The sequence below is a fragment of the Podarcis gaigeae genome (assembly GCF_964106915.1).
Source record: "Podarcis gaigeae genome assembly, chromosome: 1".
Taxonomy (NCBI): domain Eukaryota; kingdom Metazoa; phylum Chordata; class Lepidosauria; order Squamata; family Lacertidae; genus Podarcis; species Podarcis gaigeae.
In genome coordinates this window covers 91,395,997-91,423,969 of record NC_139678.1, presented here as the reverse complement: position 1 = coordinate 91,423,969, position 27,973 = coordinate 91,395,997, and the positions used below count along the sequence as shown (strand labels likewise).

Sequence of the window (27,973 nt, the reverse complement as noted above, 5' to 3'; positions counted from 1 at the left end):
ACTGCCTGGGGCTTTAGAAAATCACTGCTAATCATTAGACACTACTGCACTCGATGCACAAATAATTTAGACCTGGTATAAGGAAAGATTGCCATGTTCCAAAACCAAGATTTCTTCCTTAACTTGAGCATGTTTGTATATTTGGGCTAGGCATTACCTAGTAAATGTTCCCTGAGGCTCTGAGTGGAGTCCTCTACCTAAACTATGCCTTTTAAAAATTATTTATCATTTGTGTTGCACTTTTCACTGATTTTTTTTTTAATCTTCTTTGTTTAGCCTTGCAATAGCTCTGTGAAAAAGGTTAAGAGATAATACTTTGCCCAAGGCACAAGGCCAAAGACTGAACTGCATGACTGAGTAGAGTTCTGCATTTACCCCTCTCGACTCTATAGCTCTCAAAGAAGCCAGCTTTTCCAAAGAAATAGCAGCTCAGAAAGGGAATTGGAGATTTTTTTCAAAATGGATGTGATATCTTGGCTATGTCCTGGGGAGGTGTTGGGTGTCCACAGAATGTCACATTTTATTTCCATCGCCTGTCCACAGAGTGTCACTTTGCAACTAGACACGCAGGACTTGACTGCCTATGACAAAATGACATTTTAAGTGAGATCATTGCTAATTGCAGCTGTAGCCGTCAATAAGATTAAAATCCCAAACTCAGGGAGAAGAAAAGGCGAGCCCGTTAATTCATTTTGTACAATGTTTGCAAACTGTCACATCAATAACGCATAATAAGAAAAGCCTGCCCCAAAGTAGTAGGCTCAGTGCACACACAACACAATGAGCCACTATATGGCCCCCTTGCCATTACCAGTGGCACATTTATTATCATAAAGAGCGGAAAAACAAACTTCCTGGCTGAAAAGCAAGATCAATTTGTACTCAAGCCACTATGTTGGATTTTAAGTGCTGTAATTAAAATGAAGGGCAGATGTTCCTCAAAAGCAACGGCAGACATATAGCCTTGTCATAATGAGGATGTTCTTGCAAGGCTGGCTGTGCAGCCCAACAGCATCGCCATCACTTCTTATTCGTGTGCTCTTTGGACTCTTGGTTCCCCTTTAGGCAGAGAGACAAAGGAGCCAGGTGGCAGATGCTGATGCAGGGGATTAACAAGTGTGCTTCATCCAGCACCAGCCCACCCATGAGGCAAGGTGAGGTGACTCAGGCAGCAGGACCCACAGGGGCAGCAGATCTGTTCTGTATTCCCAAACTCTTTTCTTTGTTTGTAATCTCAGTCTTGATCCCCCTTTCTCTCTGCAGCTGTTATTGGTGTGTGTATGTGAGGGGGTGGATGAGGAGAACAGGACAATGCACATTATGCATAGTCATCCATTTAATGTCATTTTAAATTTGACCCTAAGCAAAATCTTACTTGTATGGTTAGGGGAAAGGGGGGGGGGATTAATAAAAGCTAGTGCATGGATTGCAGAAGTTTAACTCAGTGGGGGTTTTCCTTTTTTTAATCCCAATCTCTTTGGAATTGTATAAATACCTTATGTACCAGCCAAATTGGCTCATCAAATCAGTTTATCAGGGGAACCTAATTTAATCTTGCTATTTGATGAAAAGGGTGTCTTTGCGGAGCAGCAAGGCTTTTAATGATTTACTCAGCTTATCCTGTTTAAAGCACCATGAATGTAGTTCGACAGACCTCGAGGGAGCCATAATGGAAAACCATGACGGAGAAGATGGAGGTGTCAGCCCGTTGACAGCTGTATCTGGGAGAAGCTGCAGGAGGAGCCCGGAACAACCGAGGAGAGTGGAGAAATGAAATAAGCATGGGGGCCAATGTCACCATTGGTAACAGACAGGTGAGACTAGCAAATCTACAATACAAACTTTTGTGTAACATGAATACTCAACCAGCAAAACAGTGATTCTAAATGCTTCTATGTGGTGGTCACATTCCACCAGTTGTATTAGAGGAAATGCAACACAGTACACCTAATGCGACTGTACCAGAGAGACTGACAGGATGCTATGTGTTCTTTATATTGCAAAGGAGGAATGAAGAAGGATCTGATGAACTGAACATAAGGATAGGCATGATGCAAACAGCTGTATTAGCGCATGGTTCCAAACTGATAGTTGTGAGCCCTGGCAAATATTTCTTAAGGTGATACATTTTTATGTGTATCTAGTCACTGGGACTTCATGAGCCACCCTAGCAGTGCAACCCTGTACCCTGAAACTGACCCAGAAATAGGGCAATAAAAATGAAGAACAGGGAAAAATTCAAATCAGTTTGCATTTCAAGCCAAATTTATCAGATCTGCACTTTCTGAAACAGCATGAGTACTGAAACACAGCCATCCTTCAAAATTCATACTCTCCCAAATTTCATGATGTAATTCTCCAACCAACCAACCAACCAACCAACCAACCAACCAACCCATGTTTACAAAAATGCATATTTTAAGGGGAAATGTGCGCATTTTCTACCAATGAAATATGCTAAACCAAGAGGGTAAGTGTGCATGTAAATAGAATCTGCAAACAAGGCAGGAACCCTGAAAACTCCTCTGGTATCTGCTCAGCTGACATCATGATGGCTTCTGATGTGAATGTAGGGAGTGGAATGTAGGGAGTGACGGACGGACAACAAGCTGGCTCCTGCAGCACCTGTTTTACAAAGAGGTCAGTGCAAATCCATTGCTTGCTGCTGCTTAGAAATCTTTCTTGCCAAATTGCTTAGAATTCTCATGAATGGCAGAGAGAGGGTTATGTGTGTGTGTTGGTAATATCTAATGTCTTCCAGTATTTAATTATATTCTCAGCTTTACAGTCTCATTTTCTCTCAGTTTAATGCGCCACAGTGAATTTGACCTGCTAACAGCTGGTATACCTCCATTTTCCAGGTCAAGCTGCTCTTCCAAAAATGGAGGTATCTTTGGGGGTTTTCAGCTTATTTCTTTTGTGTTTGTGATCTAAACGATACCATTGTAATTTTAACTGTACTCTTTCCGGACAGCACAGAAATGCTAAAAAAAAAAACACACCCCAACACTTCCAACTTATTTCTGCACCTTTAAAGAGCAGCATTCAATGAAAACTTTTCATTTCTGCACACCTGAACACTAGCAAAGATGCTTTTAAAAGGCAGACTGACTAGAAACAAAGATGGAAGTACTATGTTTATTATATGGTGGTGATGTGTAAAAAAGGACCTTCTCTGTGGCAGTGTCCCTATTATGGAATGTGTCACCTCTCTGAAGTATGGTTGGTGCTGACTTTTTAATTTTTACTGTCAGATTAAAACTCACCTGTTTACTCAGGTATTCATGGAATATTAGCGGCACATTTATTTTGAAGATTGAAGCCTTTCAAACAGACCTACAACCTTCCTTTCAACTTGCTTTACTTGGAATAACAATTGTGCATAAAGAACTTTTAACATTCTTCCTTGGGTTGGCATGTACGGAAATAGCTGTGTGATGGCACACTGCCTTGGGCGTGAACACTGAAGCATGGTACTCAAAGCATGGACAATAGCTCTGGCTGTAAAGCTGATGTGCCAGATTCATGTGACCAAAGGGAATTCTAACCCCCACCCTACCCCAATCTTTTCCATAATGTGTGGCAACCATTTTGGGACTATGTGTGTCTAAAAGATTTTGTTTATAACCCCCCGAGATCTCATGGAAATATGTGGAAAGATTTTTTTGGACCAAACTGTAATAATTTGATTTGATATTTTTAAGCAATGTGGCTGATGTGTTTTGAGTTAGGTTGTTTTATGTGCGATGTGGAAAATGAAAATCAATGAAATCTTTTTATTTATTTTCAGAATGAAGCCTGTCTATTCTTTTGAAGTTATTTACTGTGGGTTTATTAAATCCCTGCTGATATATACAATGGTTTGGAATTTGATGTATTAATGGTTTGAAGTTCAAGCATTTCATTTTGCTATACCCCTCCCTGGGATAATTCTTTGATGAAAGGTGGGTTGGAAGTATTGAAAAATAAACAAATATTGTGTTGAATAAATGTAAACTGAATCAGATTTCTTCCCCACTCCGACTGAGGCTTTAATCAATGAGTGAATGTGGGGAAAGGATCTCTAAGCTGCAGGTGTTTATTTGCAGGCAGAGTCTGCTTATATTTACTGGATGGAAAGGGAAGAGTAGAAGCCACAGCAGTTCTGATTTGAAGGCCCTTGGGGGAGACCAGGGGTGGGATTTGCCTAAGGAGTCTGGTCAGTGTGAGCCCTGCATATGAGGGCTTCTGCTTGCAAAATGGAACTGTCCCTTTCCTCTCTCTGTGCCTCCTGGAGCCCTGAAATTGGCTCTGGGGGAGGGGAGTCAGGAGAACCCCGAGAACGGTGAATGGAGGGAGAAAAGGTGGGATTGTAATTCTGTCTGGCAAATTGCAATGCTTGTGTTGATGGGATGCTCACTACTGAACGACACTGAATTCCACTAATGCTCTAATGCTAACAGGTCTTGCAGGATCTCTAATCCAGATCTTTGACATTTTTGAAGGCGGGGTGGTAGACGATCACTGACCTTACAGACGTTGCTGGACTCCCATCATCCCTGACCACTGACTGACCATGCTGGTTGGAGCTGATAGGAATTGGAGTCCAGGAACATTCAGAGGGCCACAGGTTCGTCACTTCTGTATAGCTAACCCTGATGACTCTGAAACAGGGAACATACAGCAATTTGTGGCAGTGATCACGCTGCATTGTGAAACTGGGCTTTTTAAGGGTTTTGAATCTCATCAATGAGCAGGATAAGATGTTGAGTTGTTGTTTTTAAACCTCTTATTGTCTCTTCTACCACTTTTTGCAGATATCTATTGGCAAAATCTGAGACAGGGGGTATATTTGGCAATATGAATGGAAAATAAAAAGTCATGTTGCATGTAAAATGGCTCTTTTATGATATTGGAACTGGATTCCTTTAATTAAAGCTCTGCGTGTGCGACAATCTGTGCTCCCTGACTGATTCTGGCTCCCTCTGCCCCCCCCCTTGTAATTTGATTGTTGTTGTTGCTTTTAGCGAAGGAAGAGCTTTTGGAAATTATGTGGTTTTAAAGAGTATCTCATTGGGCAGTGGCATTGCCTTCTGCAGATAAACCTTTTATTTTACAACAAAATAAAAGTTCCCAATAATTTTCATTCATCAGGTGCCATGTGTGTTCCAAAAGCCAAGTACCCAAATTGAAGGCTTATAAAAATTTAAATGCTCCAGTAATTTAAAATCATGTCTGCTAGTGCTAACCAGTGCTGGAATTCATCTGTTTCTTCAGGCATGGGATTTGGGATGAGTGGGTAAGAGGCCTATTTTCTATGTGTGCTTCAATTTGGAAGCAGCTCATGGAAGCATCACACTCGTGCAGTTCAGCTGTTGCAGAGCTAATTTGCAATGTGTCATAAAACAGAATTAGGAAAAGCAAACAAATTTCTTGAAGAGCAAAGAATGTGCTCCAGTAATCCCCAAACATAATGGGCATAAACAGAGAAAATGGAAAACAAGTGAAACTTCACTTGTGGGTAGCCAGAAGCAAACAAGAGCACAGGGCTCCTGAACATTTAATAGTCATGTTGAAAAGGAAATCTCAGCATGTGTAGTTTTCAGTGTGCAATTTATGGGCTAATTCCGTTGGTGTTAAAAGTCAACTTGCCAAGAGTGGGATGCAAGCAAGCAGGTGGAGTGGCATGATCCTTCAGTGAGATAGCATGTATGTTTATTGGCTATATAGTTGTGAGGGGTTTTTTCTCTTAATGCTTTGTTGAATGTCTCTGTTTTGTACACATGAAGTAAGGGAGGACTTGTTCACACTTCCATTTGTCCTGTGCCTAGAAAGCAGAGGGTTGTTGTTGCTTTCTAGGCATGGTTTTCTGTTTGCCCCACCACATTCCCTGGGGAAGCCCATTCTGTTGTTGTTGTTGTTATTAAAATTTGCATACCATCCTTCATCTGAAGATCACAGGGCAGTTCACAACACAAAAACATAAAATGAGAACCCAAAATACATAATAAAACAGAAACAGACCAACAAAGGCCTAGTCCTAGAGAAATGTTTTCGCCTGGTGCCTAAGGATATGTCATGAAGGCACCAGGTGAGTCTGCCTGAGAAGAACATTCTGCAAACAGGAAACCAGCATAGGCCCACATTTAAAAGCCCTTTGAGCATTTGGGGTCCCCCCTCAGAGTTTTCCCCATGAAAACCCACTCTTTATCGCACAGTTGGAGCAAACATCAACTCAGGCTTTAAGTGGATTGCCATTTAAAGAAGAAGAAGCTTAAAGAAAATGGTTGTTTGTTTGTTTGTTTGTTTGTTTGTTTGTTTCAGCCGAAACTCATCAGAACTGAGTTCCGGCACCTCTCTGGTGGGCGCCATTGCCTTTATAAGGGAAAAAGGGAGGTGTTCACGGTTAGTTCCAGCACCTCTATTTCTAGAAAAATAGAGCTAAGAACTTCCATCAGCTGAACTTAACCTCTAGCTGAACAAACTGACTCCTTCTCTTAAGATTCTATTCATCTCAAAGATACAGTCACATACATCATCATGTGGTGTGTGTGAAAAGGGGGCTGAAGAATAGGATCGAGGCAGTGGCATGGAGATGGGGCTAGTCTGGATGCAAGGGAGAGTTGAAAAAAGGAAGGAGGAGGCAGGGAAAAGGGCTGATGGTGAAAATTAGAATTGCAAAAAAGAGGGAGTAGGAAGCATGGAAATAAGGGTGAAGATGAAAGCAAGGGTACAAAAGGGAGTGCTGAATAGGAGGGAATGGTGGTTTCATAGTTGAGTAGGAGATGAAAAGGGTGCTGAGTAGTTGCAATGCATGGGAAGAGGAAGATGCAGGGGGTTTCCATGGGGGTGGTCTGTCTGTAAGTGGGTATTGCACAAAAGGAGGGAGAAGGGTATAGGCAGGGATACAAGGGTGAAGGTGTAAATGGTGGTGCTGTAGAATAGAAAAGTAGCTTAAAATATATTGGGAAGGTGAAAGGGTGTTTAGTAGTTGCATGGGGTAGGAAGGGGAAGCACTGGGTGGTTAATGTGGGGGGAGTAGTGATGGGGTTAGCAAGTAAAGAGAAGCCGGCAGAGCCCTACCCACCACCAGTATTTTTCAAAAGGTAGCAGGGAGAGAGCAATTCCTATCCATCTAGGATAGGCATAAGAGCTGGGCCAATAATTATGAGGCTATAACTTTCAAGCACCAAAATATCTCATGCCTGTACAAGCTGAGAAATTGGACAATTATATTACAAGCCTCCTGGAAGTTGCACTTCTCGACATTGCAAAGAAATAGATGCATCTCTGATTAATTCTCTTACAAGAGCCAAAAGCATCATTTATGCTCTTATCTGCCTTCCTCTGAGCCTGAAGAACAGTAAGAGATAAGAAGATACATATTTTTTTCTTATTTTTTTGCACAAACATGTAAACCTTGGTGCTCTTGTGCCCCAACTTTTAACATATCCTGATCCAGCAATTGTTTATGGGTTTTGAAGCTTGTTAGAGATGCATCCTCCAGATACTTTCATCCTCAATAACTTCTCAATTTAGATCTGTTGTGCACACTGATCATGTTCCTTCAGTGAAGTGAATGGGGAAGCTTGCAAATGCAAAAGCTTTGCGTATACATCAGAGCAGAAGTGGAATTCTGGAGAGGCTATGCAAGTGTTTCTACTGAAAGCAATTACTATTACTCAACTTCCACATAACCACTACGATCCATATATTTGTGTTGATGGATCTTCATAGCATTATTTGTTATTTGTTTCCTGCCGTGTCTCATAAGACAGCTTACTTGGGGCTTATCACAGCAACCCTGTGCGGTAGGATAGACTGAGAGTTTGTGTCTAACCCAAATCTAGCCAATATACTTCACTGACTCACTAGGGATCTGAATTCAGGTCTCTCTAGTCCAAGAGTCACTGTGTGAGTGACAATTTGCTGTAATAAAAGGAACAGATGGATAAAAAGTTACACACGGCTTGCATGCCATTCTCTATGTGGAAATGTTTTCTGCTCAGAAAAATTGTCACATTTTAAAGAGCTTATTACTTGAATAGCGATATTCTTAAGCAACAGTCTATGATCACTTGATCCACGTACAGTAAAACATACAAAATCAAAGCACTCTTCTGGCCAAGTCACTAGAGCTTAGCGAGGAGAGCATACAAATACCTCAATCCACAGCCTTAGACTATCTGGAAAGTCTTACAGGCATATGCTCCATGAGAGGATAATTCGAAGAAACACAGCTTTGCAAAATGTTGGATTATGAAACAAACCAAACATTACTTTAATATTGTGATAAGGAACCAGATTTGTTTTAACAGCACTAACACCAACACTGAGGTGTAGCACTTTTTTCTGGGGCTGCTCCAGGGTATGATGTACCAGCACCATTTTTCTCCAGATGTTAAAAGTGTGGCACTGTAACAACTTCGTTGTGACTAATGGCACCTTTTTTTCTTTAAAAAAAAAAAAAGCACAGCTGAGGTGTATGTGCTGATTTTCATTGGAACTACAGCACTCAGAGTGGTGAGACTCAGTTTAGCATCGTGCCTGGTAGTTAGTATTAGGTGGAGAAAAACAACTTCCTCTTAATGCCAGTTGCCACATTTTGGGGTGGTGTTCTACTATATTGTACTCAGAGTAGACCTACTGAAAATAATGAACCTAACTTAGTCATGCGCATTAATTTCAGTGGGACTACACACTGAGTAAAACTTAGTTGAAAACCATTCCAGGTCCCAACAGAAACAGCAGTGCCAACACCTCCCACATTAGTGTTAGAACTTTGTTTTGTTTTAAAGATCAGGTTGAAGATTCCATGAGGAGAGCTGCTGAAAGAGGGGCTCTTGGGGGTAGAGTGGGGTTCGGTCAGGGATACATAGGTAAGCAAGCTTCATAAACCACTCTGGATTGTAACCTATTGCTTTTGTCTGCCTGTAATAGCATGTTGGCACAGAAATGGAACTGAGCAGGAAGGGTGAATTATAACATACTTGATCACACACACCCCTTACATTTTATCCATTGATGCATTTCTTGAATATTTTTTTATGCATTACTTGTGTGCTCTCCAGGTTGCTTCACTCATTCATTTCTTCAGAACTTTGCAAATAAACACGACCTATTGTTTGAGATGATGGTCACTCACCACATTGTGTACATTTGAGAATAACTACTCCAACTGCTTGGTGGGGCTGGAAGGAATGGGCATATTTGAAACCGCTTTGCATCTATTTTTAATGCTTTGTGTCCAAGGAGTTTGTTCACATTTATTCAGCCGACTTTAAAAGAGCCTATTTTGCCCTTTCCCCTGAATATAATATATTTTGTGAGATGCCATCATGAAAAATAAATCCATTTCCTCCACATCTTGTTAAAAGAGAAAGGCCACAAAATCCCATGCCAGTGTCCACAGCCGCCTTTATAGCTCTGCTTTCTTGGTAACAAGCCCAATCATATTTTTACTGTTTGACGTCCCTTGTTGGTCCTCTCTGGCAAGGAGTTCTTCTGGGTCCATGCTGGTGTAAAAATATCCCATGATGGAGAAAATAATAAACACGATAAAGAGCAGTGCAGCAAAGAGGACAAACTCGAGCCACTGGAGAAAGAAGAGGGTTTTGGAAAAAACAAAAAAATTAATATTTATTTGCCAACAACACTTACATATTGATCTTCTTCCAACTGTACAGAAGCTTAGTCAAAGTATTTCACTTCTAGTTACCAGCTGCATATGGCACCTGGAAGTGATAGAGGAGCAGAACTTTGCAAATCACTCTGACAGGGCCAAACTAGATGCAATTTATAGGACACAATTTGGTCTTTTTGCTTTAACCAATAGCTGGTGTGCCTCCTTCCCCCAAACACCAAGCCTCAATGGGACTGTGACATGGGGGCTAGGGATGGCGTCATCCCTTTGCATGCGGCCCCATTGCAGTACTGATCTGGATTAGGGGTCCTGCACTGAATACTTACATTGGAGAAAAGCTCCAGTTTGCTCCGGTTTCCAAAATGGCTCAGGAATGTGAGCATGGAAATCCTTCGGAAGACCATATAGCTAAACTGCTGCTCTTTTCAGTGCATGTGTGGCATGGGGGAAAAAAACCTGTGTGATAACCCAATTTTTCAAAATCCACATTGTGTTTTATTTGGGGAATATTTAGGGAGGCTAAAAACAGGGATGTGCTATCCTGAAGGGCAGAGTTTTGGCATTTTGGCCTCTGAGGGGAGTTACTGGATATTACGATAAGTTCACCGGTTCTCATGACCACAGCAAAATGTCGCTGTGTGTATGTGTGTTTGGGAGAGGACTGAGATAACATGAACAGCTGTAGTTGCAGATGTACCATAAGGGGCAGAAGTCCAGGTTCCCACTCAGCAGAATGAGCTGGATGGCCACAAAATGCAGTAGAGCTGGCTCAGCATATTTTGCACTAAGTGCAGTAATACACATTACCAACTAAGTAGCCCCACCCCCAACCCACCATTATGTCCAAAGTTTAAAAACACTTAATTGCACACAGGAGTTCTTCTGTGCAATAAAAGACAGTCATATGCTGGAAAATGAGACTAAATACACACATTTAAAGCATACACACACCACTAAAGGTTCCTTGGAACTGTGGTTTTTTAAGGGTGCTGGGAATTATAGCTCTGTGAGGAGTGAACTACAATTCACAGGACTTTTGGGGTGGGGCAAGTGCTTTAAATGAATGGTTTGTAGCCTTAGCGTGCATGAACTTGATATTGTCATATAGAAGCAAGGTCATGCATCATGTGAGCTGACAGGTAGAGTCAAATGAATCTAGTTTAATTAGTTTTCTTATTCCCCCCCAATGTCCTTCCTGTGAACATTTTCCAGCAATATACATCTATTGTTACTGGTACAGATTGGAACAACACATGTGCTCAGCTAAATGCCCTGGCATTAATTTTTTTTTTGGTGTGTGTATGTTATTAATGTTGGTTTCTGCTTCCTTCACTGAGCAGCGAAGTGCTTGTCACAAGACAATGTTTACATTCCACAGTCAAGTGCTGTTGGGTTTTCTCACGGGAAAGGAGACTGGATGTGACGTACACTGGTTTCCTGTTTTTCACTGTTCTTTGCAGTTCAGTGTGATTCTCTCCGTGCTTTAGAGGAGAGAGGATGCCTTTCTCTGCTCCGGCAGAGGGAAGATGTTTTTCTGTAAATTACCAGCTTTGAAGTGTAAATAAAGTTAATATAGAGCATGTTGGCACGTACTTTTCATCATTCCGCTGTGCACTGGACACTGCTTATCTCCAACATTTGGTTCCGGGCCCAGGAAAACGCAGTGTTTTGAGAATGGACTCCAGAAGTCGGGCTCCTGGCAAAGGAACAAAGGAGCAAAGAATTGGAGTGCCGGCAAAGGATCGGAATGCAGAGGGCCGGAGCGGACGATATCTCTGCGCGTCAAGATGATTTGATGAGGTATGTGCTACAGCTCCGGGCAGCCTGCCAGATTCTAATTAATGGCTTTATGGCTGGACTTTGAACTTTTATAGCCGGTTTTGCCGTGGTACAGGCAAAAGGCTAGAAGGATAAATTTTTCCTATGCTGGGGGAAATTGAAAGTAAAGCAGCTGCAGCAGTGTCGCAGCATGAATTTAAGACAGCAGAGAGAACTTTCACTTTTGAACTTGCCTTTGGAATGCGGTTTGAAGCAGCTGCAGATAAGCAAAGCAGTTAAGCAGAAAGGCACAGGTTCACAGGCAGAGGCTGTTTTGAATTTGCTTTTGGATTGAAGCAGCTGTACACAGACGCAGCATGTATAAAGCAGCCTGATTTAAAGCAGCAAAGATGACGCTAAAGGCTAATGCCAAAGTCATGATGGCCCTTCAGGATGCTTGTGGGATTCCTAAGCTCAATAGGAAGAACTATGCGGACTGGGTTCTCTATGCAGAGGCTATTCTGCGGAAAGAGGGTCTGTTTAAAGTTATTACAGAGACCCCCCCAGCTCCAGTTACAGATGAATGGAAAGCTATGGATTCCAAGGCAAGGGGAACTCTTACGTTGATAGTATCCCCAGAAGAGCTCTGTCTGTTGCGTGATAAGACCTCAGCCAGAGAAATTTGGGACGCTTTGAGAGAGGCTCACTTGAGGACAGAAGCTGGGTCCACAATGTTTTACTTTAACAAGCTGCATAATATGGCTCTTGCTGAAGGTGGAGATGTGCGTATACATCTGATGGAGATGCAGAATCTGAGACATGAGCTGCAACAGAGAGGACTCAACTTTCCAGAGGAAGTGTATTCCTTTATGATACTACAATCTTTGGGTTCAGGTTGGGAGTCTGTTGCGACTCAGATTGCTGTACAGCCAACTGCTCAGCTAACAGTGGACTATGTTACTGCCGTGATATTGAATGAAGCGGACCGCCAGGGTGCTAGCTGCATGGGCAAGGGGGAGACTTCACAGTCGTCATCCCATAGTGCAGTGGAACCACCAGATGGCGCCAAAGCTTTGAAGGCAGTGAAATGCTACTCGTGTGGACGTCTAGGCCATATGAAGAGGGAATGCAGATATCCCAGGGCCAAGACAGAGCAGCGCAGCGAAAGCTCATCGCGTGGAAAAGGCCGAGGCAAAGGCAAAGGTCCGGTGTCCAGGACAACGCAGCACAAGGCAATGGTCTCACGCTTCACTCCAAAGGTTGCAGAGGTCCAGAAGACGTCTAGATCTTTCTTCGTTGTTGATTCAGCGGCGACCCACCACATGTGCAACGATAAGCGACTGTTCGTGTCTTTTACACCGCAGGAAGGTGCGATTCACCAGGCGGATGACCACACAATCCCCAGTAAAGGCTACGGAACTGTTGTTCTTCACAGTTTGGACTTATCGATACAGGATGTGCTTTATGTGCCAGATGCCAAGCATAATCTGCTCAGCGTTGGACAGCTGAATGAGCGGAAAATTGACGTTTCCTTTAAGAACAAAAGGTGCATCATCACAAAGAAAAATGATTATGTATTGCATGCTGAATATGTTGATCGTTTGTATGTTTTGTATTTTGATGATGTTGTGCAGGATGACACTTGTTGCATTGCAGGTTCTAACAAAAGTTTGCATGCAGAATGTATTCACGATTTTCATCGAAAATTTGGTCATTTGCATTTTGAGGCAGTATCTAAAATGCCTGCCTTGGTTGAAGGTATGACTATTAAACCCTGCAGGTACCACATGAAGTGCAAGGCATGCGCAGCAAACAAAGTAAAAATGGCTGCGAAAGGTAAGGTGTCTAGTAGGCAAGCTACAGAACCATACCAGGTTGTTCATGCTGATTTGGTTGGACCACTAGCGCCCTCTTTGGGTGGAAACAGGTACTTCATGGTTCTCATTGATGCATTTTCCAGGTATATTTATGTGTACAATCTCAAGCAGAAATCAGAGGCTTTTCCAAGGTTCAAGGAATTCTGTGCTTGGTTGGGAAATGTGCATGGTAAGAAGGTAAAGACTCTTTTCAGTGATCGCGGGGGAGAATTCACTTCTCAGCAGTTTGAAGCTTTTCTGACTGAGAAAGGAATTCAACACGATTTGTCTAGTCCTCGCTCGCCATGGCAGAATGGACTTGCGGAACGAGCAAATCAGACATTGCTTCAAGGGTTAAAAACCTTGCTGCATGATGCCAATCTTCCAGAGAGTTATTGGGCCGAAGCTCTCTCATGTTTCACTTACAGTTATAATCGCAGGTTATCTTCAGCGATTGGTTGTACCCCCTATGAGAAGATGTTTGGCAAGAAGCCATACATCAAACACATGAAAATTTTTGGTTCTGACATGTGGGTTCACTCACCACAAAACTCCAAGTTAGACAAGCGTGGATTGCATGGTATCTTTCTAGGTTATCAGAAAGGGTCTTACAGAATAATGATGACTGACTCTAAGGAAATTAAGCTCACAAGAAGTGTTGAGTACAATGCCAAGTGGGGGGAGAATGTGGGAATTTTCCAATGTTATCCTGATGACAGTGATGAAACTGAGGATAGTCAAAAGCAACCGCAACAACCCACACCCACTGATGAAGGTTCTGATTCTGATTCTGAAACTGAATCGGGTGATTCAGAGGATTTCAAGAGTGCGAAAGCCTCTATGCGACCCTCTGAAAGCTCTGATCAAGAATTGGAGGAACCATTGTTCACAATAGGTCACTTTTCTCCTAAGAAGGAAGAGGAGAGTGTTGAAGACTTAAGGCAAATTCGCAGGTCACAGAGAGCAACAAAAGGCAGACCTCCAAAGAGATTTGCTGATGAGTTTGCTAAGATAGCAGTAACAGCTGTTAAAAGCTCCAAGAAGGTGTTTGAACCTTCAAGTTTCCAAGAAATCCAGGATTTGGATTCAAAGGAAGCTGAGCCATGGTTAAATGCCATGAAGGCTGAGCTTGATTCCTTGGAAAGGAACAAAACATGGGACCTTGTTCCAGTAGTTCCAGGAATGAAACTGCTTGGAAGCAAATGGGTCTTCAAAGCGAAGACAGATCAAAATGGCAAGATAGTCAGACACAAAGCCAGATTGGTAGCCAGAGGTTTTGCACAGGTACCAGGTGAAGACTATCACGAGACCTACTCACCCACCGTGAGGTATGAGAGCATTAGGCTTATGCTCAAGCTAGCTGCAGAAGAGAATCTACACATTAGTCACCATGATGTGAATACAGCTTTTCTGTACGGATCTCTAGATGAATCACTTTATATGCTTCCACCTGATGGCGTACAGGTAAAACAGGGATTTGTTTGTGCTCTAAAGAAGTCCCTTTATGGTCTCAAACAAAGTGCACGGTGTTGGCACACAAATCTCACTGAAGTATTGTTTTCTCTAGGTTTTAAGCAAGGGAAAGCTGATCCATGTGTATTTGTCAAAGAGGAGGGGCAAAAGAAACTGTATTGTTTGTTTTATGTTGATGATCTTTTATTCTTTTGGAAGGATGTCACAATGTACAATAATGCCCTAGCTCAATTGAAAGAGCACTTTGACATGAAAGATCTTGGTGAGGTAAACAACTACCTATCTCTGGAAATAGAGAGAGATCAAGATGGTAACATTCTAGTACACCAGTCACGTAAAATTGCTGATGTGTTAAGCAAACTAAACCTGATGGATGCTAACCCTGTAGACACACCGATGACAACAGGTTATCAGGTAGATGACACTGGAGAAGCATTTTCTGATACTACACTGTACAGAAGTGTGCTAGGCAAGCTAAACTTCATTGCCAGATGTTCAAGACCTGACATTGCTGTTAGCTGTAATTTGCTAAGCAGACAAGTCAACAATCCTGCTGTTAAGGATTGGAAAGCTCTGAAACGCATAGCGCGGTATTTGAAAGGCACTATGCATTACAGACTGAGATTTAACAATCAGAAGTCTGGTGGTCTTGAGATATTTGCAGATGCAAGTTTTGGAAGTGACACTACAGACAGGAAAAGTACGTCTGGAGTTTGCTATAAGTACAGTCAGGGTCTATTTGATTGGTCATGCAAGAAGCAAACAACAGTTAGCTTAAGTACTTGTGAAGCTGAACTGAATGCACTGTCTTATTCACTTAAGGATTGTGAATGGTTGTTACAATTGTGCAAAGACATGAAAATTCCTGTCAAATGTCCAATCCAGGTTTACCAGGACAACAAAGCATGTTTGGCTTTGCTGAATTCTGAAGGTTGTAAGCAAAGCACGAAGCACTTGCAATTGAAGTTGCAACATGCTAGGGAACGTATTCAAAAGGGACTCGTAACGGTGTCCTATATGCCAGGTAATGAAATTCCTGCTGATGTATTGTCCAAGATTGTATCAAGGGATCAACACTGTACCTATGTGCAGAAGTTGGGTTTGTGCTGATATTGTACGAACACGCTGCCCAGTGATGTTCACAGAAAGGGGGAGGATGTTGGTTTCTGCTTCCTTCACTGAGCAGCGAAGTGCTTGTCACAAGACAATGTTTACATTCCACAGTCAAGTGCTGTTGGGTTTTCTCACGGGAAAGGAGACTGGATGTGACGTACACTGGTTTCCTGTTTTTCACTGTTCTTTGCAGTTCAGTGTGATTCTCTCCGTGCTTTAGAGGAGAGAGGATGCCTTTCTCTGCTCCGGCAGAGGGAAGATGTTTTTCTGTAAATTACCAGCTTTGAAGTGTAAATAAAGTTAATATAGAGCATGTTGGCACGTACTTTTCATCATTCCGCTGTGCACTGGACACTGCTTATCTCCAACAATTAATTTGTGAGAGAGGACACTAAATTGGATGGCACACTAATTGCATTCTATTCTCCTTGTTGTGTCAGCTCTATTGCTTTATTAGTTAATTGCTCATTTGCTCAGTGGCCTTTCTCTCCATTATGTAGGTTAATCAGTTATTTTTTGTGATGTATCTCTTCCCCTTTGTACAAGTTACTTATTTCCGCATTCATTACTTCTGGGCTATATACTGGGGCCATTGGTAGGCAAGTATCCTAATCATACACATTAAACTGTCGGCAACAATCTAGGTTATAAGTCTCTCTGAGCATTTTAAATTAGCACTTGGAAGGAGGATTTGGTTTCCACTGGTTGTACCCAGTGCTTTCTTTGGTTTTTTAAAAACAGTATTGCTGGTAGTCATATCTTGATCATCTTGGTTGCAGCACAAAATGACTATCATGGCAGCCAAAAAAGAAAAAAAGAGATAGTACTCTGTACTGGTGAATATCATCCATTAAGGTACTCCATACCAGGGAGTGCCATCACAAAAAAAGAGCACTAGCTGTGCCTATTCTTTTGGATATGCCTGAATCCACACCTTCTCCTGTTCACTGACATATGTGCCACACTAACAGAGAAAATGTTGTCCGTCATACTAAGATGCTGTGTCCTTTACAGAAGTTGAAGTGATAGTTAGGAAGGATGGTCCATTTTAGAACATTCCTCTTCGACACAACATGCATTCTTGCCTCAATGGAAGGATGTCTTTCTTTGCATGAAGAAAGTCCTGCGTCTTTGGGTATGCATTCAAGTTTCACGGATGGAGAACCTGTGGCCCTCCAGATGCTGCTGGAATACAACTCCCATAATACCTGATTGTTCACCGTGGTTGCTAGGCCAAATGGGAACTGGATTCCAATGACATTTGGAGGGACACAGATCCCTATCCCTGGTGTAAACAAATGTAATGTGTGAACTGGACAATCAGGTGCAACTGTGATTAAGCGGATTTCTTCTCACTATATTGGGGATTGCCAGGTTAATCAACAGTAAAACCAAGTCTAGGAAATAAATAGGTGAGTGACTGCCATTTCCATCTTACCCTGTACTCTCTTCTTTAACTCCCTAGGGTCTAATGCAAAGAAAATGCCTTTCCCATCACCCCCTACCTAATCCTTTTTACTGGACAGGACAGGGATTGCTCCTGAGCATAGAAAACATACCTGAGAACTCCAATCATCCCTGCCAATTCACCATGTTGACTGAGGCTCATGGGATTTGGAGTCCCAACAACATATGAAAAGCCACTAGTTTCTCCACGCTTGTTCTGCAAGAATGGCTGCCAAATGTACTGAAAGCAGATCAGAATGTCCTGTGGAGTGTTACTCACAACTCCAGCCTAGTGCCATGTTAATTTATTCTATCCCATACCTGTTCCATTGGTGCAGCCTGGGCAACAACAAGCACAATCGCATTTCCAAAGGCCACGGTTAACAGCCAGCCAGCCTGCAGCACTGACTTCATGCTGGCAGGAGCCTGAAAAGAAAGGAAGAAAACCAGGAAGATTAGTCCATTCCCAAACACTGAGAAATTTCCTCAGCATCCTCACTGAGTACTATGTTGCAGACTGCACTCAACCACTTTCCTGTTTTGTGATGGAGTAAGCAAATCACCTCATGGCTTTGTGGGCCAGTTACAGATCAGTATGTATTCCTTAGTTACTTGGTTCAACACCTGATGATTCACCAGGACCGGCCTCTACCATCAGGCAGAATGAGGTGGCCGCTTCTGGCAGAAGATGCAGAAAGGGAATGGTGGTGAGGCATTGGAGGACAGGGCTGTGTCCACCATGTGGCCTGACCTTCAGCCCTTAAGTTAGTTTGCTGCCCTCATGTGAAGTAAAGGACATTTAAAGTTAAAGTTAAATTCCCTTAATAATAAATGGTGGTGGTGGTGGTGGTGATATGCCACTCCAATCAGCATCTGTACATGTAATGGTAGAGGGTGGGGATGGCAGCACACCATTTACCTCAGGTACCAAAATGCTTTTGAGTGGCCCAGTGACTTGCAGACAGATGTGTGAACTGACTCAGTTGAATAACACTATATCATTCTGAGGTAATGTGAAGTGATCTGGAAGTCTTTGCCGAGGTGTCTGATATGTAATGGCTCATTCACATCTGACCATCACAATCTGATGCTGCGGCCATCGAGCGATGAGCATTTATGTGTGTATAAATCAATCAACCCTGAGGCATGGCAGAAAATGGCACTGAGGTATATCAAGGGGATTCTGAGAACCAGCACATACTTCCTCTGCCCTCCAGCAGCTCTCATGTGAGCGTCATCCTACCTGCCTGTGTCATGTGTGGGTTATCTCTGTATTCTCCCAGGGGCCCCAAGAAGAGACTTCAGGAATATAGGAGGGTGGAGAAATACCACATAGCCTTTGAAATCAATGTGGCTGTTGAAATGCCCTGTGGTTTTCTTAGATGTTTGAGGGAAGCAGCATAGGAAGCTGCCTTATACCAGGTTTGCTTATCTTAGAGTTTTTGCTCTGACTGATAGAATCTCTCCAGAGTGTCAGGCAGGGATTTTCCCTTATCACCAGCAATCTGATCCTTTTTTAAAAAAATATTGGATAGACCAGGAGGCCTTCTGCATGCAAGGCATGTGCTCTGCTACTGAACAATGCCCCCTCCTCATTGCACACAAATAAGAACTAATCTGTCAGCACAATACAAAAGAAACGAGAGAGAGAGAGAGAGAGAGAGAGAGAGAGAGAGAGAGCGCACATGACTCAAGCTAACACTGCTCCCAATTATATTCTGTCCCATATTGCTATAAACCTAATATGTTTCTAGACCTTAAGTTTTAAAAGGATTACTCAGGATTACTTTATATACTAGTTTCCCCCCCATCACCTAATAAATTTTAAAACACCAATAGTATATTGTGATAGCCAAAGCGAATGTTTCCATTTACTCCTGGAACCTTTAATACAGGAGGGTAATTACTTCCATAGAATTTGTGTGGGCTGTAGTTTCTACCCACTTGACCTAGTTTATAATAGAATTATGAAATTTGTTATGACGGGATGTAGTGGTGGCAACCCACTTGGATGGCTGTTATATGGGACAAGTTCATATGGCTATAGTCAAAATGGCTATATACTACCTTCAGTCTTTGAGGCAGTGTGCCGCTGTATACCAGTGGACGAGGATAATGATCTGTAAAGGGCTATTATGCTCATGTCATGCTTGTGGGCTTCCCACAGACCACTGTGAGAACAGGATGCTGAACTCGATGCACCTTTGGACTAATCCAGCAGGGCACATCTTATGTTCTTATTGTGCCAGATCTTCTGGTCACTGCATTCAATCATCATGTCCACACAAGGAGATGGAGAGCAGAGAGATGTACATATTAATAGATCAGGACTGCAGTCCAAGGCACACTTTACTTGCAAGTAAATTCACAGTAAATTTGGTCAGGATTGTGGTGCAAGTCTACACCAAACTTGCAACTTGTTCTCTGTTCTCTCAGCCTTTGGAAGACCTGGCAAAGTACAGCTTTCTATCCTGCCCTTCTCCTCATTAAGCACATCAGATTTCTGATTTTCTTCTTTGTGCTCTACATACATTACCTGGGAGTAAGAGAAGGCAATGCCTGTAATGGAAAACATCACTTCTCCAGCTGATATTAACAGGTACTGTGGAATCTGCCATGAAATATGGACATTATTGGCCGAGATGTCTTCTGTCTTCCATGCTTGGAGGGACTTTGTAGAAGTCTAAGTTAGGAGGGGGGAAAAGTCACGATGATTAGGTGATGTTAATGCAGAATCTATGTTGGTGTGTGTGGGGAGAGGAAATGTTTTATTTTGAAGACTGAAGCAGCATTCTCCTTCTGGGCCCACTAAACAACTGTGAACTCTGCCAGTGGACTGAAATAAAGTCACATTAAAAGCATCGGCAAACTCTGCTTTTACCGGGAAGGTGCTGGAATTGTTTATGAGATGCATTTAATCACCATAAAGGGAAAGACAACAAGAAGGCCTGTTTTAGAAGGCTAAAAGGGGTGAGCAGTAATTGTGTGCATTACTCATTGGACTATGGAGAAATGTCACAAACACCTTCAAAAGAAGTTTGATGTTGACAAAAGATTGGGCATAGAAGATAATGATCCTAGCTATTTACATACTGCAGTTCAGCCATATTGCAGCACCATATGCATAATTTAGCTTCTTTATGCATATGCCACAAAGCATAATAGATCTGGAAGCTGAACAAAGCATACTGTTAATTGCAACAGCCAGATTGGAGAAGATCAGTCACTTAGTCAATAATAAGAAGAATAGGTATATAATGAGAAGACATACAGCCAGCAGAAAATTCAAAACAGGCCAGATTGACTTGAGTGCTATCAGTGGCAGTTCTTTACCATCCTGATGCATACTGCTAAACTCTTGATTGTTCATACTGTTATAAATCTAGAGCCCACATTATTCTGACTGCAATACATAATTGCACAATACATACTCCTCAGTATAATACAATTACATTTACTTCAGGTCTTTCACATCTACCAACTCTACCAATCCAGAACATAACTACTTGCAGATAAAGACTAATTCACACAATAGAAATGATGAATACATATGTGTATACTTCATTGCTTGGAATGTGTGATAAATTTTACTTGTCTATTTTTGTTCACAGTAGAGATGAAAGAAAGCATTGCTTTCTGTTCCTCCCTGTATTCACGGCATGCAGCACTGTTTCCATTCTGCTGCAGTTCAACTTTTGTCAAAAACTGTCATTTGTCTCACTCTCTGCTGCAGTAAAATTACATAACCAACATAATTTACATAATTAAGTTGTATAAGTTATGTTGTCACTATCTTATTCCACCCCATTCTTTTCAATGCGAATAAAATCCAATGCAAATGCATGTGTGTGTGTGTGCGTGTGCGCGCGCGCGGTGTTAATCAATAAATCCTTTTTGAAATGAAAGCAAGAACAATAGTGGATACAAATTGTATTTTGCTGGATTGATTTCCATTGTGGACATGGGATGAATAAATGAGTATTGGAAATTCCTGCTCCTGATTGGCCAGTCTCATATTGTGTCCCAAGAAACAGTTGATAGAGCTATGGATAACAAATAGTGAAGTATTAAATATTCAGTAACAAAACAAAAACAAAAAACTGGACAATCTATGTCAGACCCTCAAGAATTAAGAGCAAAAATTTAATTTCTGCTGGGCTGTGTCTATCCATTCATATGTCTGTTCATTCATCCATCAGTTCATCAGTGTGTTTATCACAAATTCTATGCATATTTATTCAGAAGGAAGTAACAAAGTGTTCAATGGGGCTTGTTTCTGGGTAGACAAAGGATAATTCTTCTACACTGAGGCAGCTGCCACCATCTTAATTTTCCCAGAATGCCTCTGGGTCCTATGTCATGATCCAGAGGTGTCTGAGGAAATTAAGTAGAGGCTGCAGCTGCCTGATGTGCACAGGGCCTTTTTAAAAAAGTTTTGTCATTGGCATCTGTGGACAGCATTTGCCAGACCTGCAATTTGCCAGACCTGCAATCCATGCATGTCTACTCAGAAGTAAATCTCGCTCTGTTCAGTAGGGATTAAAAAGGTAAAGGTAAAGGACCCCTGACAGTTAAGTCCAGTCGGACTCTGGGGTTGCGGCACTCATCTCGCTTTACTGGCTGAGGGAGCCAGCGTTTGTCCGCAGACAGCTTCCGGGTCATGTGGCTAGCATGACTAAGCCGCTTCTGGCAAAACCAGAACAGCACACGGTACCTATTTATCTATTCACACTTTGATGTGCTTTCGAACTGCTAGGTTGGCAGAAGCTGGGACCGAACAATGGGAGCTCACTCCGTCGTGGGGATTCAAACTGCCGACCTTCCGATCGGCAAGCCCTAGGCTCTTTGGTTTAGACCACAGCGCCACCCGCGTCCCTAATAAATCCACATAGGATTTCAGCCAGACACCCACTGACGTCAATGTGGGAGACAAGTACATGGCCTTGACTTCAGTGGCTGAACATTGGCTGGAAATGGCATGCAAGAGTCAACGGGCAACTTACGTTTGTTATAACAACTGTATATGCTGCTCCAAAATCAAGAAGGCCCAGGTGCAGGATGAATTCTTCTGCTCCCACTCTGCATTTGACATTGTTGTATCTTGATATGACAAAGAGGGAACACAATAGTTCCTGGTTAGCCACTCATGACTGAAAAGCACAGGGTGTACCCATTAATAAGATCCTTCAAGCTGATTGAAGGCATTGTATAACCCATGTTTCTGGTTCTGTATTAAGTACAGTGCGTTATTAGCATTTTAATATTCACAGCTATTGTTTTAGGGACAGCTGAAGAAGGGCACTGATCAAAAACAATTGTGCATTTATTTTGCATTGTAGTAAATTGCCAGAATTGTTGAAACTTTTATTTCTTTATTTTTCAGCTCTGGTTTTCTTTAAAGACAGGGAAGAAGAAGAAGAAGAAGAAGAAGAAGAAGAAGAAGAAGAAGATACATCTTAGACCCTGTTCTGCATGTGCAGGTAGGCAAAATTGCAGAGAAGCAATACGGATTTGCCAGATGCCTGGTTTGGTTTTACTAATTTCAGCAAGGCTTACCAACCATAAGGACTGAAAGAAGAATAACTTTTTGTACTCATCTTTTTCACACATACTAATTTACTCAGGAGCAAGATGAGATGCACAATGAACATGCCTTTCTTGAAAAGAGACCACTGCTTAGTGGAAGAGCATCTGTCTTGTAGGCAAAAGGTCACAGGTTCAATCCTGGGAACCTCCTGTTAAAAGATCTCTGAGAGCAAAGCTGTTAAAGACCTGCATGAGAGCTTGGAGGACTCCTGCTAGCCACACTAGAAGGATTAATACACATCATTTGTTTATCAGGCCCAGTATTGTTCACTCTGATTGGCAATGGCTTTCTATGGTTTCAGGCAGAGGTCCTTCACATTACCTATTACCTGAACTTCTAAACTGCAAATGCCAGGAGTTGAACCTTGGACTTTCTGCCTGCAGAGCATGAGCTGTACCACATGGTCCTTCCTTGCTGTCAAGAGAGGATCAGAGCTGTCAGTTCTAACAATGCTGAATTTCCTTGTTATGGACTTTGTGGGAAACTGTGATGCCTGCCTTGGACTGGTAGTGCTTAATCCCATCATACATCTACATGATCACTTATGGATATTCCATGCAGTCATTTCAGGCTGGGAAAGCTCTATGTGAGCTTCATTCTTAAACTCAGTGGAGCTTTGTTGTTATTGTTGTTGTTCTTGTTTGCTTCTTGGAGTGTAGGCTATCCACTGAGTTGCCTAGCCCAGAACATCCCCACTGTGTACTTCTCTTCATCTGATTAACTGGATGGGAAGGTATTTGGAAGATATACATGGGGAAACTAGACCAGAACCATACCTTATAATAACAAGAAAGAGCCAAATTTCTAGTGAACCGACCCAGAGATATCACAGAGAGCCCCCAAAGAGAAATGGGTGCTAGCTCAGAGCATGGAAATGTTGACAGCATCTCACCTTCCCCTTGCCAGGGTCCTGTAGCTTGAAACACCGTAACTTTTGTTAATACTGACAAAATCCTCATTGCCAAGAGTGATGTTGACATCCAGGTCCAAAGAATTAATGAATCTGAAAGGAAACTTGATTTCATCATGACAGAAAGTGAATAAAGCGAAAGAAAGCACCAGATATTTCACTGGAGGCATGCAATCTCTTTTTAAAGGGGGCTTCATCTATCTCTTAATTTTTATGATAGTCTTGCCACCAGAAATACTACCAATTAATCACAGATTACAGTATCCCTATACATTTAACCCCTTGAGACAATGCAATGATGCCCTTTTCCTTTCTAGGAGAAATAAAATGATTTGTGTGGGTAATTCTATCTAAGAAACTCAGTGGGGTGGGATGGCTGAGGGGGGATGGAAACCTTAGTCAAGGGTGCTAAACATTACTCTCCTTCATGATACTACTCCAGAAAGAACAATTTCCTATTGGCTATATTAGGCAAACACTATGTTTTTCAGAAGGCACTGGGTAAGTTCCAGAGTTGTATGATTACTTATTTCAGAATGAAAAATAACAAAATCTCAGAGTTCAGGGGCATCACTATGGCTCCATGCAGAGGACGTACAGCAGGGGGTGGGTGGCTAGTAAGCTCTGATGCTTGTGATTCTCAGCAAGGCGTCTGCCCAAACATCTGTCCAAAACTGGATGCTGAACAACAATTGTTATGCAACTGTTATGCAACTATATCAGACCTGCACAACTCATGACTGACCAAGCTGAGCATAGCCCACCAGGTCCTTGACAAATCTACTCTGTTTTGCAGTCAACAGAGGTGAAAGGGACCTTGAAGGTCACCTGGTGCAACTCCTGCTCAATACAGAACCTTCAGAGCATCTGTGGCAGTGGGCTACCTCCTGCTTAAATACATCCAGTGAAGGGCAGCCTTTTGCATGGTTTGCACAACTCTTACAATTAGCAGGGTTTTCCTAACAGCCAAGAGTGTTGTTTCCCTGCACAATGCCACCCACTGGTTCTAGTGGGGCAATGAGAATATCTTCTGCCTGACATCCCTTCCCTTTTCTGGAGAGACTGCTACCATATCTTCCCTTAATCTTTTCTTATATAGGCAGGCAGCAGAACAGGAGGTTTGCTGTGACCCTAGGGAGCCACCATATATGGCTGCATTTGGCTTGAGTTACTAACTGTGCAAGCCTGACATCTGCTGATTTGAAAGAGACCTTCCTTCAACAAATCAGAATGGAATTTCTAACATTGGTAGGAAACACAAACCTGCATTATGATTTCCAGTGTCCTCCCTCCTGAAATTCTATCTATTCCTTTTTGTGGTGGCTTAATTTTGCTAGCAATTTAAATAGAATGCTCTATGAACAAGACAGGGTGAATATGTCTTTGGGGGGGGGTGAAATGGATCCCATTATATCTTAAATATTTCATCTGGGAGGGTAAAGAAACTGTAGGAACATTTTGGATAAATCCCAGCTCAGCACAGTTTATGAACATTTGCTGGTTCCATGGCACAGCACATACTTGTATGCTAAAGTTCCCAGGTTTGGTCTCGCTTTGTCAATTAAAGGACTGTGTAGGGTTCCCAATTGTGGGGAGGATTTCCTCTAAACATGGAAATGTTGAGGGTGAAGCCAACAGGGACATTGTGGGACCCTCACCCTCCTCATATTATTCACCCAAACTTTAACAGAACGCCTGAATGGCATATTGTAATTCCTTACATCCTCCTGACCTGGAATCCATTGGTTGTATCCAATCCAGTCCAGTCAAATCCAACTGCACAGCCCCTTCTCCTCCCCTCCTTCTGCACCCCCAAAATCTACTCCACAAGGTTCCCCAGCCCTCTAAAGCAGATTCTGAGGTTGCACAGGTGAGAGGAGGGGAAAGTTTTGAAGTGCAAGTCGAAGTCTGCTATGTGGCTGGAACACCAGCACTGGGTACAATGCCAGATCTCCAAAGTGGGGTTAAACTCAACAATGAAGATTTAGTTTTCCCATAAACTTTACAGTGTTCCAAGTCTTAAATAAGCTGAATAGAGCTGTCCAGTCTCATGCAAAATGGTAAGCTTCTTTCCATATATTTCCCATTTTCCTTGCAGCTAAGGACTAGAACCGAATGAGCATCAGCAACCATGTAAACCAAGTGAGTTGTTCCCTGCTCCTTTTAGGTAATCACAGTGTAGACTGTTTCTACTCCTTGCACAATGCAAAGAAAGAAAAAAACATTACGGTCTAATGGCTACAGATCTGAACTATCCAGGATTCCACCCACCCCACCCACCACTTTCTGCAGAATGATGGAGGCTCTGATCCCTAGAGGTGGGCAGTGGACTGCAACACAACAATAATTAGTATAAGAGAAAAAATGGAATTAATTATTGCAATTGATTAATTCATTAATCACAGGCTTTAACAGAGGTTGTAATTTAAAAGACGTATTTTCCCTTCCAAAGAGTGTTCAACAGAAACAATATTTGTAATAAGCAAACTGTGTAGAAGTCTCCACTCAAGTAAGGTTTTACAGATGACTTTCCCAATGAATTATGTGAATTGTTATTCAGATGGAAGGGGTGCTCTTTCCTTTATTAATACTCTCAGAATTATCTTCAGTTAATCAGTTTAAAAGTAAGACACATTGCAGGAATAAGAATAAAATAAGGAACATGTATAAGCAATATGGCAAGCTTGCATTTCCTTCTTTAGAACATTATTTTGGTGGGGTAAGGTGGGGGTGGGGGCTGGCTTTCGGATGTTGTTGGAGACTCCAACTCCCACTAGCCCCAACCAAGTTGTCAGGGATGATTGGAGTTAAAACCCAGTAACTTCTGTGTGGAGAGACACAGGTTCCCCTCCCCTGTCAACTCTCATGAGCCTCAGCCAACATGGCCAAAAGTCAAGGATTATGGGAATTGCAGTTCACTGATACCGAAATGGTTTCCCATCCTTCACATAAGGTCACTCCCCTTCACCCACATTTCAACCTTGGGCCACTCTGAAGGAAGCATTTCTAATGCCATTCAGGCTTGCATGGTGGATTCATGAACTGTATTACTGCTATACTACTACTACTACTACTACTACTACTACTACTACTACTACTGGTACCCCGCCCATCTGGCTAGGTTTCCCCAGCCACTCTGGGTAGCTTACAAGACTGAACCAGAATACCTGACTAGTGCAGCTGTCTCTCTGAGCCTCTTCACAGTTTGCATGGCAATCATGTTTGCTGCAGCAACATCAAAACTGTGTGTGCCACATGAAACAGGGGGAATCTGGCATGGGAAACATGAATTGCTAAACACTAAACACTTGCTAAACACTTAGGGATGTACCTGACTGGTGGCAGATCTCCATCCCTGAATATTTAGAAATGCATGCATTCTCCCTTTACATATCTGCTATGCGGAACGCTTGTGTAGCCAATTATGGCCAATGACATACTGCAATAGGTAGGAAGGGCTAGGGAAAGGCTTCTACTCCAGAGCAACAACCAAGACATACACCCATGCAGGGACATATTCTGGGGTTGTCATGACTGGGGGCACTTGCCAAGGTTTACACCTCAGCAAGGAGCCCACTGCCAGTCCTCTGGTCCTGCTCCACTCCCCTGTTGATGTCTCTGCCTGTTCACATGTACTCTTCCAAGTTTACACACAGATTTTCAAGAGCTGCAGACTCCCTCTCCTTCTGGACAGCACAATGGATCGGGACCAGAGGGAAATGGCGATTGACTGACCCACTTGGGAAGGTGACCCACTGAAGGCATCTTGTCCAAATGCTTTGCAAAACGTGGAGAAAACACAGCACCCTTTCCCTGGGTGGAGAGAAGCAGTTGCAAGGAGCCAACTGAATCCAGCGTTGTATAGATGTGTGTGATGTGGCTGCTTCAGAGTGCTCAGTGGGAACTGCTGCAGTGGTTCAGCAGATGCATATCTGCACCATTTGACCTCCCTGCCTCCACCATCACCTTGCATTTCCTACTGCTAAAGTTCTCCTCTTCTTTGGTCACTGCTTAGTGGTAATAGACTCTTCCTACTACTTCCTACCTTTACACTCTCACTGGGTGCAGCCATAGCAAGCATAATTGCCATATAGTACAGCTTTCATTTGAAACACACTGATGAGGCCCAAGCTCTGGCTGAGCCTGTGTTAATGGCTTCTGTCAAAGCATGGAATTAGAGCAGCAAAGAAACAGGTCACCCAAATCCA

At 42.5% G+C, this 27,973-nt stretch overlaps 1 protein-coding gene and 1 long non-coding RNA gene across 4 annotated transcripts in view; one reads left to right on the top strand and one right to left on the bottom strand.

The window, feature by feature from the left end:
- The first annotated feature begins 507 nt into the window (after positions 1 to 507).
- On the top strand, positions 508 to 27,973 carry LOC310852820. The gene is made up of 4 exons (XR_014568369.1): positions 508 to 1,154; positions 1,631 to 1,814; positions 22,652 to 22,748; positions 24,865 to 27,973. It is a non-coding gene; the product is annotated as an uncharacterized lncRNA (long non-coding RNA).
- Positions 8,441 to 27,973, bottom strand: part of SLC15A2 (solute carrier family 15 member 2) — a 78,206-nt gene continuing 58,673 nt past the window's right edge. For all 3 annotated transcript variants that reach the window (XM_083739750.1, XM_083739751.1, XM_083739749.1), the window contains 5 exons: positions 23,748 to 23,858; positions 22,272 to 22,368; positions 19,805 to 19,951; positions 17,590 to 17,694; positions 8,441 to 9,574 (listed from right to left, as the gene is read on the bottom strand). In XM_083739750.1, the coding sequence (XP_083595876.1) occupies positions 9,398 to 9,574; positions 17,590 to 17,694; positions 19,805 to 19,951; positions 22,272 to 22,368; positions 23,748 to 23,858 (637 nt within the window). In that variant the 3' untranslated portion in view covers positions 8,441 to 9,397. The remainder of the gene's footprint in view (positions 9,575 to 17,589; positions 17,695 to 19,804; positions 19,952 to 22,271; positions 22,369 to 23,747; positions 23,859 to 27,973) is intronic.